The 13914-nt window shown below is 34.3% G+C and overlaps 2 protein-coding genes across 2 annotated transcripts; both read right to left on the reverse strand.

Annotated features, from left to right (window-relative positions):
• Window positions 1-1596: 1596 nt before the first annotated feature.
• LOC145889389 (cadherin-99C-like) lies at window positions 1597-4788 on the reverse strand. The gene is made up of 11 exons (XM_082980378.1): window positions 4486-4788; window positions 4332-4424; window positions 3994-4184; window positions 3545-3725; window positions 3249-3348; window positions 3018-3172; window positions 2656-2817; window positions 2491-2595; window positions 2347-2434; window positions 1666-1738; window positions 1597-1609 (listed from the first exon to the last, which is right to left on the reverse strand). Exons 1-11 carry the CDS (start codon window positions 4786-4788, stop codon window positions 1597-1599), a joined length of 1464 nt encoding a protein of 487 aa, XP_082836504.1.
• Window positions 4789-8764: 3976 nt separating this feature from the next.
• On the reverse strand, window positions 8765-10976 carry LOC145889485 (cadherin-99C-like). Its single transcript, XM_082980483.1, has 7 exons — window positions 10677-10976; window positions 10520-10606; window positions 10194-10384; window positions 9821-10001; window positions 9379-9478; window positions 9157-9311; window positions 8765-8938 (listed from the first exon to the last, which is right to left on the reverse strand). The coding sequence occupies exons 1-7, from the start codon at window positions 10974-10976 to the stop codon at window positions 8765-8767; spliced, it is 1188 nt and encodes a 395-aa protein (XP_082836609.1).
• Between the last annotated feature and the right edge of the window lie 2938 nt (window positions 10977-13914).

A 13914-nucleotide genomic window follows, 5' to 3' on the forward strand; every position in this document is an offset into this window, starting at 1 on the left:
ACTCTGCTTGTGTTCCAGAGAAGCTCCAAGCCAGTACAACAATAATCAAATAATTCATGTTCTACTTACATGTCACTTGTCTTAAAAAAAGGAAATACAAATCGATTTCTCAAAAATACAAGGCAACAAACAATTTTTGTAGACAAGTTACTCATTTGAAAGTTGCTTTAATTATTGCACATTTATAAAAGATTTCACTTAAAGAAGGCTTTGTCTTGTAAAGCAACTGAATATAACTATGATTACAGCAAACACCAGGCAGCAAATAATGTTTGCAATTTTAACTGTGAATTTTTTTATAGTCCTATGGTGCACTCTAGTGATAGTTTTTTTTTTGTTAAAATATAAATTAAGTAAAAAATGGATAAATGATTCTAGAAATATTAATTTTTGCATTATTTTTTATACTAAAGTTCACAAAGTGTCAAAAACTACCTTAAAGTCACATAAGATTTGGAAACTTGGATATATGTGGAGGTGTCATTAAGATAGCATGATCCGATGATGTGTTTTGCCATGCAAAATAAATATTGCACAGACTTTTCACTAACAAATCGAAATTTTTGGTTTCGCTCATGTAACTTTTTGTGTAAAAAGTTCCGTGAAGTTGCAGTAACTGCGTGTTACAAAAAATTATTTTCAATTGCAAATCATTAAAAATATTAGCTAACATTTGCTGGCTTCTGTTTTTCTGTTTTGGGTAAGTTTTGCCGGTGGGAAATACCCTTCCTGTAGGTCACAATTTTTGAAAGAGCGTTTGGATAGGCATGAGTGCGAATAGTACGCTTGACTGATCACATAATTTTGCTATTACTGTGCAAATTTATATTATAAATTAGGTGGTAAATTTTTGTAATGAAAGTATTAATTTTCTTTTGTCTGAGTTTTACAAACAAATTTTACAGTTGGTTTCCATTTATTTTTCTGAAACATAACATTTAGAAGAGATAGACGTTACACTTACTTCCGTTTAAGAACCTATATGCTCTTGGTGCTGGTATTTTATGCATGCAAAATTTCAAATGCTTTGTCAGCAGGTTACTGCCGGATAATGTATATTTCCGGTTTAATAGAAAGTGGCCTACAGTCTTGCGTTTAAAAAACACATCAAAAATCAATACAATAGCATGGATTTGTCAATTCCAATGAAATCAAATTATGACCAACAAAATTTAGATATATAAATAAGAATATGCACCATAACCAATAAACACCCATAAAAATATCCATTGATATAATCATTGGTGCTTGTTGAATATGTGAAAGAATTGCTTAGGAATCGCCTGAAGTACTCAAATAAGTCTGATATATCGAACTTGGAGCATGATGTCTGGAACAAAAGAGAAACAAATCTGCATGGTCTTGTAATAATACTCAGAATGTACATTTCCAGTGTGAATTTATATTGGATGTTACCAGGTTAGGCTGCAGATTTGAAGTAAACTTTATTGGGTCAAAAAGAGTGTAATGAAATGTTCAGGGAGATTTTCAGTTAACCTTTTTTATATATAATTGACTAAATCAGTCAAAAGCTAGCCAACGGCACTTTTTTAAAAAATGAATCTTAAATCTTTGCCTCCGGATATAAATTTAAAGTTAAACTGAACAACTGCATAACACATGTAAAGATAACAATGAACATTTTCAACTTTATCTTCATCATACCTAGGTATATCTTCATCATATTGGCCTTCAGGTACCATTTCGTAAATTGGGCCTTCATATTCATGGTTGTCAACTAAAAAAAAATATTTGATTAACTACTGACATAACAATAATATAGTAACTCAGACAGAGAATATGTTACCTTAGATACATATATATTTTATGTCAAACCTTTTATGCTAAATTGTGGTTTCATTGAAGCCATTGGCATTGTGTAAAAAAACAGATAATTAACCTCCAGAGTTTACTAGAATTATTAATTTTGTGATAGATTGCAACGATTCACTGACTTGGGTTTGTTTCCATTTGACTTCGAATTTCTGTATGATTTTGATTCCTTTCTGTCGTCTTGGTTGGTGACTGCGGTGTATTTTAAAAAAGGATTATTTTTTTAGGTACTGCCAATATATTTTCTTACTTCTTGCATGGACACTTAACAAACCTGATTGACCTGCTTGGCAGGTTTAGTTGACTTTTGTCGGATTTTACGTATGTACAGAAAGATAAAACAAGTGGCCAAAACAAACAACACCACTATCCCTGCTATTAGGCCATTGACAACATGTGATGGATATGTTGAAGCGTCTGTTCATCGATAAAATAATATGTCACATCTTTCTAATGCAGTTCAGTTTACAAATTACATTTCAATAATAGTTTGGCGATTAAACCAATACATACCATTTTGAATGAAAGTCACATTAATGGCAAAGGGCATTGATTCTCTGTTTGGCGATGAAGAAAGTGCGTTTAAGTTGATTGCCGTTATCTAAAAAGAGGCTACACTAAAAGTCAGTTTGACACTAAATGTCATTGGTGGATTACCTCAATTTCAGTGACACTCCCAATGGAAAATGTAGAATCGCTTGTAAATATATATCCATCTGTTGAAACTTGAAATGGGGAAGTTGCAAGAAAGGCAAAAGTGGCCTGCAAAGAATCCAAAACCGGTAATAAAAACAAACATATCATCATGATCAACGACTTAACCATTAAATCATCAGGATCAACGACTTGAAGTTTAAGTAGCGTCTTTCTACCAGGGTCTATGGTAACATACGCAAAGGAGTTAGGAATCTCTTGCAGATATCCCATTGTTTCACCTGCAGTTGTTATTACAGGAGAGGTTGTATCATTTTGTTTTATTTCCACCTGCATTATTTAATTAAATTGTTTCTGCATATTGTTAAATATTATACTAATTATTTTCCAAAATGACAATTATTTAAAATCAAAAATCAATTTTATCATTTTTTTCAATCATTTTTATTGGTCATTTTTATTGTGTTAGATATGGCATATGATTTGGAAATAAATTTGCAACATGATCAGGGTTTTAACATTTAACTTACAACAAGGGAAGTAAAAGACTTTTTATGAGATTGGTTCTCCATGGCTTCAACCTGCATTGCAAAAATTTGACCATTTACATTAGGTGGTTTAAGAACACTTAATTTTCCTGTGTAGGGATCAATGTTGAAGTAGTTGAAGTAATCAGTAGGTTGACCTACAAAATAATAAAACGGTTCGAAAATGTTATAAAACTGAACACAAATGTGTTGAGATGCATCTATGTAGTTAACCTGATGCAATTTTGTAGGTAATGGCGTCATCAATCTTTATATCACCATCTTTTGCTTCAATTTTGGTTATTGGAGCTCCATTAATTTCCAGAAAATCTACCTAAAATAATTCTGTTTGGAAGTTACTTTTAGAGTGGGAGGTTTCCACTGTGAACCTCATATTATCGATGAAAAATCAGCGTAACCAACATCAAATGAAACGGATTCAAATGAAAAACATAAATTATTAACATCAAAATATGAAAATAGCTTTATAATACTTGAAGGAAAATATTTGTGAAATAAATAAATGATACATTTATGCTTCCAGGTGACACTGTTGCTTGATAGAAGGGTGGGGTGCAGTTTAAAATGTCATCACATGGCAAAAACACCGGTGGATTGTTGTCCACATCCTGCACATTAAATGTGACTTGTGTGTATGAGGTTTGTTGCCACGGATTTCCCAAACTGTCAAAGCCATCAGAACTGGCTGAACTGCAAAAAGCATTTTCTACACAATTAGCAAAGGATTTAATATTGCCAGAAGTAAAAATGTTTTGTTTCAGATTTATGCGAGAAAAAACTTTACTCATGAAAACATAAAAGTTATGATGTAAGTGCCAAAACCAGGATGATTTACACAGTCATTTTCTTTGCCCACAAACTATTGCAAAGTTAATTAGACTTTGGCGGTAATTGCTTTTGGTAGACACAATAATGATATAAGGTTGATAATTATTGTGGTAGGCAGCTTTTCACTCACATATTAATGACATAAGTTTGATGCCTATTGTAGTCCAATGAGATTTTCAGTTGAAAAACTCCAGAACTTGGGAATGCAAGTATAAAAGCAGGTTCTGGGCTTTGTGACACAATTGCATACACCAAATTTGATATACCATCTGGGTCAAATGCAGAGATGGATGATGGAATGTACACATTAAGTGGATAATTCTGCACAGAAAAGCAGCGAAATTTATTTTGAGAACTGCAAGTTCTAAATGGAATTGAATAAATTATAATATGGTGCCTTTTTATTCTAAATTTTGCATGTAAGATATTTATTCACAAACATACAATAGGTAAAATAACTATACATACATCGGCCAGGTCAAATAAGTTGTTGTTGGAGTTTGTGTAAAATTCTGGTGAATTCATGTTAATATTCTCAACTCTGACTGTGATTGGCTGATTCTGTGTATGTATTGATGTTTGGAATTTACAAATGCTAGAAGCATCAGACATTAATACTTACTACTGTAGACCCTGAAGAAGATTGACATACTACATCCCCTGTAATTTTTCCATTGCTCCCAGATGTCCTAGTTATATTAACTCCAGATTTTACTAACAGCTTTGCTGTTTTCATTTCAAAATAAATTTCCAAGTCATTTGCAATAGTCAGTGTTCCTACATCAGAGTAGAAACCATAATTAACTTCAGTTCCAGCAGGAGCATATTCATAAACTGAGAGAGAAGCTGAATCTCCATTGTAAGTACACTGTGCTTGCGTTCCAGAGAAGCTCCAAGCAAGTACAACAACAAGCAAGTATTTCATCTCTACATGCTATATGTCCTGATAAAAATGGTCATGAATTTTACAACAGAGAACATCACACAGCAGTTACCAAATAATAAACTTTTGGTTGTCTTGTGGTGTACTCTAGGAATCTCATTTTTGTGTTCAAAATATAATTTAATAAAAAAACATGAACATCTTTACAACTATAGTGCCAGATTTATTGTATGGAAATTTACAAGATACAAAAAATTACCATGACTTTGGAAACTTGTGGATAAAAGCAGATTTAAGGACGTGGATTTGTCAAGTGGCATCAAAACGATTTGCACCATTTTGTTTACATTGCGGCAGAATATTTCAAAGTTTATCATTTTTAAGAAAATCGTTGTGAACGACATTTCGCAAAATTTTTTCATTTGCACTATGTTTCTTATGTCTATTAATTTGAATTTTGATGACGAAGAGGAGCGATAATAAGGTGTTGATGATGTTATTTGCTATCCCATGTGTTTGGCATATTTGTTTTATTGCATCGACTAAAATTTATTTCAAGCATTGAACATATTCGCTGATATACTGTCACTGTTAAACAAGCCGTTATTGTACACCTTGACATTCAGATAAGGTAACACAAACGCTTGAGGGAAATTTAATCACGAAGTTTTTATTATATTTTGTCCCACCCATTAATCTCTTATCTGTCCTTACAAATATAACTGAACTGCGTTACAGAATAAAACTGCTCACAAAACGTTTACAAAACTCCTTCTTTCCTGCATGTCCTTTATTGTTTTCTGTAATAGGAAATCTAACCCTGGTTAGAACATTCGTACAAAACGAGAGTCGTCGATGTTACATGAACACCTTTTGAAAAGCTTGTGCAAATACCTATTGCATTGTGAGAGAATTTTTGTCGCTTTCAGTCGCTTGAAACCACATATTTAACTTGTGCCACATTCACACTTGATTTACGGTATCACCTGTTCCGAAGTAACCTGGAGCATTGGGATCGCTACTAGTATTGAACAAGAATACCTTTGCCTGTATATGATAGCATACATGATTTTATTTTTACACATCACGGATATTAGACAAGAAAAGGAGATTAGTAAAATATATTATCCGGTGACACGTAAAGTATTTATTTACAAGTAACATTTTGATGCCGGATATTTCTTAACGTTCACAACGCCTGTTGGTGTCACTCCTGTCAGAGTCGCTTTAAATGCCAGCAAACAGAAAATCACATCAATATCAGAACACAGATATAACTCCATACCCAAACATAGCGCCCACCAGCAAACAAGTTTCAGACAACTTTCAGACTTGTGTTTTCTCAGTCTTAATAAACAGTACAATGTACAAGTACGAAGTAAATCATTACGAATGAGCACAAAACGTACGTAAGCAAGTATATGCAAGTATGACGTACATCACAACGAAGGAGCACGAAAAGTACTAGAACAATAAACAGCAAACAAACCAAAAACGAGAATGAAATTGAATTTGAAACGTACCAATAGTTGATAATGATAATGTTATAAGATATGTTTGCGTTTAGAATGCTCATAATAAAGGCTAGAAGCGATTGAAGAGTCTCGTATGACGGACTTGCGTACAAATAAGATTCCAGAAAATTACAAAACAAACAATTTCTGTGGTGTTTCACTGTGTGCAAATGCTTGTTTGTGCTTCTGCAAGTTCTAGAATGAAACGTTTCTCGGAAGTGACCTAAACAAGTTAGGTAAATAAGTAAGATTAAAACCAGATATTACTCACTCTTAAAATAATTTATAACCGTTAAAGTTTGACGTGCTGTTTAACCGCTTTGCTTGAAAAAAATATTTGAGGAAGAAATATGAACCAAATATTGAAAAGGCCCCTTGACAGAAAATAATGTGCCGGTACGAGGACCTATAGGTGGCACCCAGCCAAGATCGAAACCCCGTAATTTCAAAGCAAACAATGGTGTTTGTCTGCCCCGTTTTCACATTTCCAGATGCGCCACATTTGGCTTCACCTCCCCTCTCATGGCCCTGTTCATGGCCCTTTGAAAGCTTTCGTTAATTCGCGCCTCGAACCAACAACAAAATTTAGGTTTAGCAGAGCATGCAACGGTACCTCGGTATTTCTTCGTCATAACTTGGGACTTGATTAACATTCGGTATTTCTTCGTCATAACGTGGGATTTGATTAGCATTCGGTATTTCTTCGTCATAACTTGGGACTTGATTAGCATTCGGTATTTCTTCGTCATAACGTGGGACTTGATTAGCATTCGGTATTTCTTCGTCATAACGTGGGACTTGATTAGCATTCGGTATTTCTTCGTCATAACGTGGGACTTGATTAGCATTCGGTATTTCTTCGTCATAACGCGGGACTTGATTAGCATTCGGTATTTCTTCGTCATAACGTGGGACTTGATTAACATTCGGTATTTCTTCGTCATAACGTGGGACTTGATTAGCATTCGGTATTTCTTCGTCATAAGATGGGACTTGATTAGCATTCGGTATTTCTTCGTCATAACGTGGAACTTGATTAGCATTCAGTATTTCTTCGTCGTAACATCGGACTTGATAAGCATTCGGCATTTCTTCGTCATAATATGGGACTTGATAAGCATCCGGTATTTCATAGATAGGGTATTCATATTCATGGTTGTCTACTGAAAAAATATTAGGTTTGTGCTTTGAAAGAGAGTTGATTTATTGCCATTGTTAAAATATGATACTGGCATCACCTGTAGGCGTCTGTCGATGATCAGCAACATTTGGCGACTGCATTGTTGAGTTTTTCAAAATATTTTGATCATCGTTTTCCTGACAGGTTTTTGCTGACATATTTGTATCTCTTTCAGACGGTGTTGGCTGATTCACGGTCGCTATTGATTAAGCAGTTAAATTATGTATATATCTCTTCTTGCCTTTAAATCATTTCACATAAGAGGTTAAGTCTGATTTAAACGATGTTTATGAACCTTTAACACATTACGCGATAGAACTTGTAGGCCTATCTGCTATGTTCCAAATATAAGTTTTTGGCAGCAAACCAATGCAATTTTGTCATTGTCTGCCGTAACATCGTGTTGCTTATACTGAAATCGTTACAGTGGGATTAACTGTTTGTAGACTACACATTCACTCCTATAGAGCACAACATTTTGAAAAGCTTGGGACCAAAAGTGTGTTACTGTTCTGATTATGAGCCATTCTAGTTTACCATTGTCACAATTATCGTTACATTTATTTGATGTCAAAGCTTTGGTTAATTTAACATAAACCAATTACAAATTGCTGACTTGTATTTATTTTCGCTTGATTTCTGTTGTCTGCATGGTTTTGAATGATTATCGGCGCCTGTGGTTGTGGTTGGGTTTTCATCTGCAAAAAAGATGAACTATAAATAATTCCTTCAACTCTCCAAACACACTTTCCAAACCTGTTCCACTTGCTTGGCATGTTTAGTTGAATTTTGTCGGATTTTACTTATCAGCAAAAAGATAAAAAAACACGACAAAACGAACAATATAACAAACCCTGCTATCAGGCAGTTGACAACATACGATGGATATGTTGAATCTCCTGTTCATCCATAAATAACAACAACAAATATAACATTAATTTTGTATTAATTTGTTGTTCAACGTAATGTAGGTTAAACCAGATGAGGCAAATGACATAGCAGTTTAGACATACAAACCAACACACACCAACACGAATGATGGACACATTTGTATATAAGGGCATTGATTCTCTGTTTGGTGATGAAGGAAGTGCGTTTAAGTTGATTGCTGTTATCTAAAAATCAGATGTACTTAAAATCCGTTTGGCAGTAAATACTCTGTGGTTTACCTTAATTTGATGTAGATCCCCTACATTTAAAGTAGAATTACTTGTAAAAATATAACCGTCTGTTGAAACTTGAAATGGGGAAGTTGCCGAATATACGAAGACCGCCTTAAAAGCATCCGGATTCAATAATAGGAATAACTTTTAAATATTTAAAATTATGTGCATACAAGTGGATCATCATCAGCAGCTACTTGAAGTTTAAATGGTGTCTTTCCATTGGGATCTACAGAGACGTAAGGCAAGGTATTTGAATCTGCATGAATATATCCCATTTCACCACTGGAAGAAGTAATCACTGGAGGTGTAGTGTCATTTTGTTTCACTTCCACCTGAAATGTGTTTACTTAAATCAGGGTTCTTACATCATGTAAATGCTTAATGTTGATTGATCATGTTACAGTTCACAATAAAATGTTTACTACCTAGTAGACAAATCAAGGACAAAAAAGGTTATTTTTGTGACACAGAAACAACACCAAACACACATGTTTTATTATTATTTTGTTTTATGTATATTTCTTGGAAGAAAGTTTTTGATTTCACCTACAATGAGAGATGTAAAAGATTTCTTGTGGGATATGACTTCCATTGCTTCAACTTGCATTGTGAAAGTTTGACCATTTACATCAGAAGGTTTCAGCATATTTAATATTCCTGAGTTTGGATCAAGTTCAAAGTAATCCACGTAGTCAGTTGGTTGACCTACAAAACAATAATTTGGGAATATTTTTACCCACTTTTCTTAAACAAAAGCTTACTCTAATGTTACCTGATACAAATTTGTAAGTTATGGAGTCATTAATTATTATATCTCCATCTTTAGCTTCAATAGTGGTGATTGGAAGACCAGCAATCTCATCGAAATTTACCTAAACAAAAGAATTTATCTGCAGATTGCTTTTTGCATGTGAGTATATATACTTTAAATTCAATTAATTTTGAAGCCACAAACCTCTATTTTATGTCAGCAAATTTATTTAATAAAATCGATTTCTCTTGTGTGCTATCAGCATCGTTGGTTTCTTATTTAAATTGAATAAAGAAACTGATGATGCTTACAGTTATTTATTAATCCTAGTTAATATTTTTTTTAAAGCAAGTAAGATAAACCGAAAAAAGTTTTAAATTTTGCCCAAAATAGTCACCTAAAATCATTTACAAAACTAACAAAATATTTTCTGCACAAACATCTGATAAAACAATATTTATACATCAGTTGATCCTGGTGCCACTGTTGCCTGGTATATGGGTGGGGAGCAAGTTAAAATGTCATCACATGGCAAAAACACTGGTGGATTGTTGTCAGCATCCTGGATATTGAATGTAACTTGTGTGTATGAGGTTTGTATAGACTGGTTTCCCAAATTGTCAAAGCCATCGGAGCTGGCAGAGCTGCAAATGTTTTATACAAATTTAACAAGGTTCTCCACATTATCAATAAAAATTAAAAATTTATTACTTTTGTTATATGCGAGGAACAACTTGTCCTGTGAGTCATGTATTGCAGAGTAAATTTATTCACACAAAAATCAACATGGTAGTTATGATTTGAAGCAGTAACTTTTTTGGCAAATATTTACTTACACATTGAGGATGTACATCTGATACTTATTGTAGTCCAATGACATTTTCAGGTGAAAAACTCCACAACTTTCGAATGCAAGCTTAAATGCAGATTCTGGGCTTTGCAACACAATTGCATACACCAAGAGTGATATACCATCGGGGTCCAATGCAGAGATAGTTGAAGGAATGTCCACATCAAGGGGATAATTCTGCACAGTGATGCATTCAGAATTGCTAACATTGCATGAAAGAAAATAAATTAAAGTACTGCACTCTTTCACTCATAATTATGCAAGTAAGCTACTTAATCACAGACATAAATTGGGCAAAAAAGTTATACGTACATCATTCAAGTCAAATGTGTAGCTGTTTGTGCTAAATTCTGGTGGATTCATGTTAATATTCTCAACTCTAACTGTAATTTGCTGATTCTGTGTATGTAATGATGTTTAGGGTTAACACAACAATGTCGTAGAAGTATCACTAGATATCAATACTTACCTCTATAGAACCTGAAGAAGGTTTACAAACTACATTCCCTGTAATTCTTCCATTCTCAGATGTCCTTGTTATATTAACTCCAGGCTTAACTAAAAGTTTTGTTGCATTCATTTGAAAATAAACTTGCAGGGCATTTGAAATAGTCAGTGTTCCTCCATCAGAGTAGAAACCATAATTAACTTCAGTCCCAGCAGGAGCATATTCATAAACTGAGAGAGAAGCTGATGTTCCAATGTAAGTACACTCTGCTTGTGTTCCACAGAAGCTCCAAGCAAGTACAATTACAATCAAAGGGATCATATCGATTTTAGATGAAATTGCTTGTAACAAAAAGGAATAAATTTGGTGATATAAAAAAAGTTCGAAGCAAGTACAATAAAAATCAAAGGAATCAGTTCTATTTCAGATCAAGTTGCCCACAAAAGAAAGGGATTAAAATTGGAAAATATAAAAATGTTTTTTTTTTGCTAAAATCTATCTTTGCACGTTCTGAAATGTCTAGTATACTTGTCAGCCACAGATCTTTCAATTCTGTGTTACTTGAAAAACAATGTCAATCTGTGGGTTACCAAACTAGGAAGGTGCAACTTATCTATCTTTACGTCTCGTATGTTCCTAAGTTGTATGGTTTGGGTCACATCCACAATTTGATAGTCTACCAATTTTGCTTGAAGAATAGGACCAATTTACTATGGTTCACTAAAGCGTCAGTCGTAACAAGTTAGTATAAATACACACATAACTGCTTTGTGTTGACAGTAAAACCGACATTACGCAACTGTCAGCAAATTATAATTTAGGGATATATTCATTATACCACTGAAAATCAACATTATATGCATCTTTCATATGCAAAGTATGTGCTTTTTGGCGTATCATTCGCCCAAACGATTAAGTTTGTTTACAAAAACGAAACAACTCCAACTCGACACCCAGATAAAAACAACTGGCGAGATCATAACACTTTGAAACTGCAAATATTGGAAATGAGGCAGTAATTCGAGATCTTTTACGACGCACTCATTTTCGATGTTTACAACTTTGGCATTACTGCGATTTAATGACGACGATAAATACTTTCTCCAGTATTTCGTAATAACGCCCGTAACTGTGATGCCCATTTTCGACGTTTGATTTTCATCCCACCGTGTTTTATTACCGTCGCAGAAAAATGTACAAATGTACTTCAAGCTGATGTACACACCATCTCTTAAAGTGTTGTTGGGAGAGTTTTAGGAGTTGTTCAAACACATTTCGCGATTGCCCATGCTAAACTGGATCAAAAAGTTTAAACAGAGCTATAAATTTCTGTTCGGACAAGAATGTGTCGTTACCAGCAGGCCGGTTTGTAAGTTATTTACCGCTGCCGGTAACAAAAATGATTTCAACCGTTGTATCTGCCTCTAAACTTTTGGGGGTTTTTGAACAAAAACCTTTTATGAAATATGCCAAACGAATCATAGCAATTTCAGATCAAGTTGCCCACAAAAGAAAAGAAATGAAATTTGAAAATATAAAAATGTTTTTTTTTTGACAAAAACTATCTTTGTACATTCTAGTAAACTAGTCAGGCACAGATCTTACAAATCAGTGGTACTTGAAAAACAATGTCGATCTGTGGGCTACCAGACTAGGATGCTGCATCTTATCTGTCTTTACGTCTCGCATGTTTCTAAGTTGTATGGTTTGAGCCACATCCGCAATTCGATAGTCGTACTGCCGATGGTGTTGGCACTGTTCTCGCAGATCTTTTCAGGTATTGCGCTTGAGGTCTGTTAGCAGTCTTATCTGATATGATAGATTCATTCGAAAATCGTTTAAAAAAACAGTAATATACGTTTACGACCAACTGTATTTACTCTTCGTTCATTTGCTTACGCGACTGTAAATTATTGCCATGAGAATAATTGGACTTCGACAGACGACGACTTCGATTGAACTTGCATTGCATTTTGTTATATGCCTTTGCACGCATGAATAAAAATGGTGATGTAGAACTGAAAAAACAAACACACGCAGTCCTCGTGTCATATAAAGCGATACGGAGTTCATCTGCCGAGAAGGTGTAATAAAGGTGGCACTTCAACATGTTTTTACCAACTTTTGCTTTTTGACGGTATAAAAAATGATATTTGTACGTGTTTATGGGATTTTAGTGGTTGGAAGATTGAAAAGCGATTACAGTCGCGAAACGCATCGACTACATTATTTAAGCTTCCATAAACCTTATGTCAACCTCACGTACTGGACATATGTAGCTGTTTGTCATGCTGTTAATTGATGACGTTCAAAACAATTTACACAAATACGGCCTATTGATACGTTGTTAATCATAACTAACAGTTTCCCAAATAAATTAACCAAACAAGTTGTAACACATTTGGTAAATCCGCTGTAACTCGTATTAGGTTCTAGACAGCCAATAAAAAACTTCCAATTTTACTTGGACGAAAAATACGACCAATTCACTATGGTTCACTAAACTGTGCGTCTTCAGTAACAAGTATAAATACACGCATAACTGCTTTGTGCTGACCGTAAAACCGGAATTACGCAACTGTCGGGAAATTCTAATTTAACAATATATTTACTGTACCATTAAAATAATCTACATAATATGCATCTTTTATATGCATGAACCAAAGTATGTGTCTTTTGGTGTCTTATTTGTCTAAGCTTCTTCACAGAACGAAACAACTCAAACTCGACGTACAATAAACACAACTGTCGAGTTCACAAAATTGCGAAACTGAAAATATCGGAAACGTGGCAGTAATTCAAGATCTGTTACGATGCACTTATGTTCGATGTTTACAACTTTGCCATCACGGCGATTTAATGACGAAGATAAATACTTTCTCCAGTATTTCGTAATTGCGCCCGTAACTGTGATGCTCGTATCCGTTGTTATTGATTTCCAACCCACTGTGTTTTATTACCGTCGCACAACAATGTACACAAACACTTAAAGCTGATTTACACTCCTGTGTTTCTTGGCGAAATTTTATGAGTTGCTCAAACACATTTCGCGATTGCACAAGATAAGCTTGATCCAAAAAGTTTAAACGGAGCTATTAATTTCTGTTCGGACAAGATTCTGTCGTTACCAGCAGCCCGCATTGCTTTTCAACCGTTGTAGTAACTTGTGTCTCTAAACTTTTAGGGGTTATTGAACAAAAATCTTTTATGAAAAATCCCGCGAAAAAATTTGTTCCACAACACAAGACTGTCAGTCAGC

The sequence above is a fragment of the Ascidia mentula genome, chromosome 1, assembly GCF_947561715.1.
Source record: "Ascidia mentula chromosome 1, kaAscMent1.1, whole genome shotgun sequence".
NCBI lineage: Eukaryota > Metazoa > Chordata > Ascidiacea > Phlebobranchia > Ascidiidae > Ascidia > Ascidia mentula.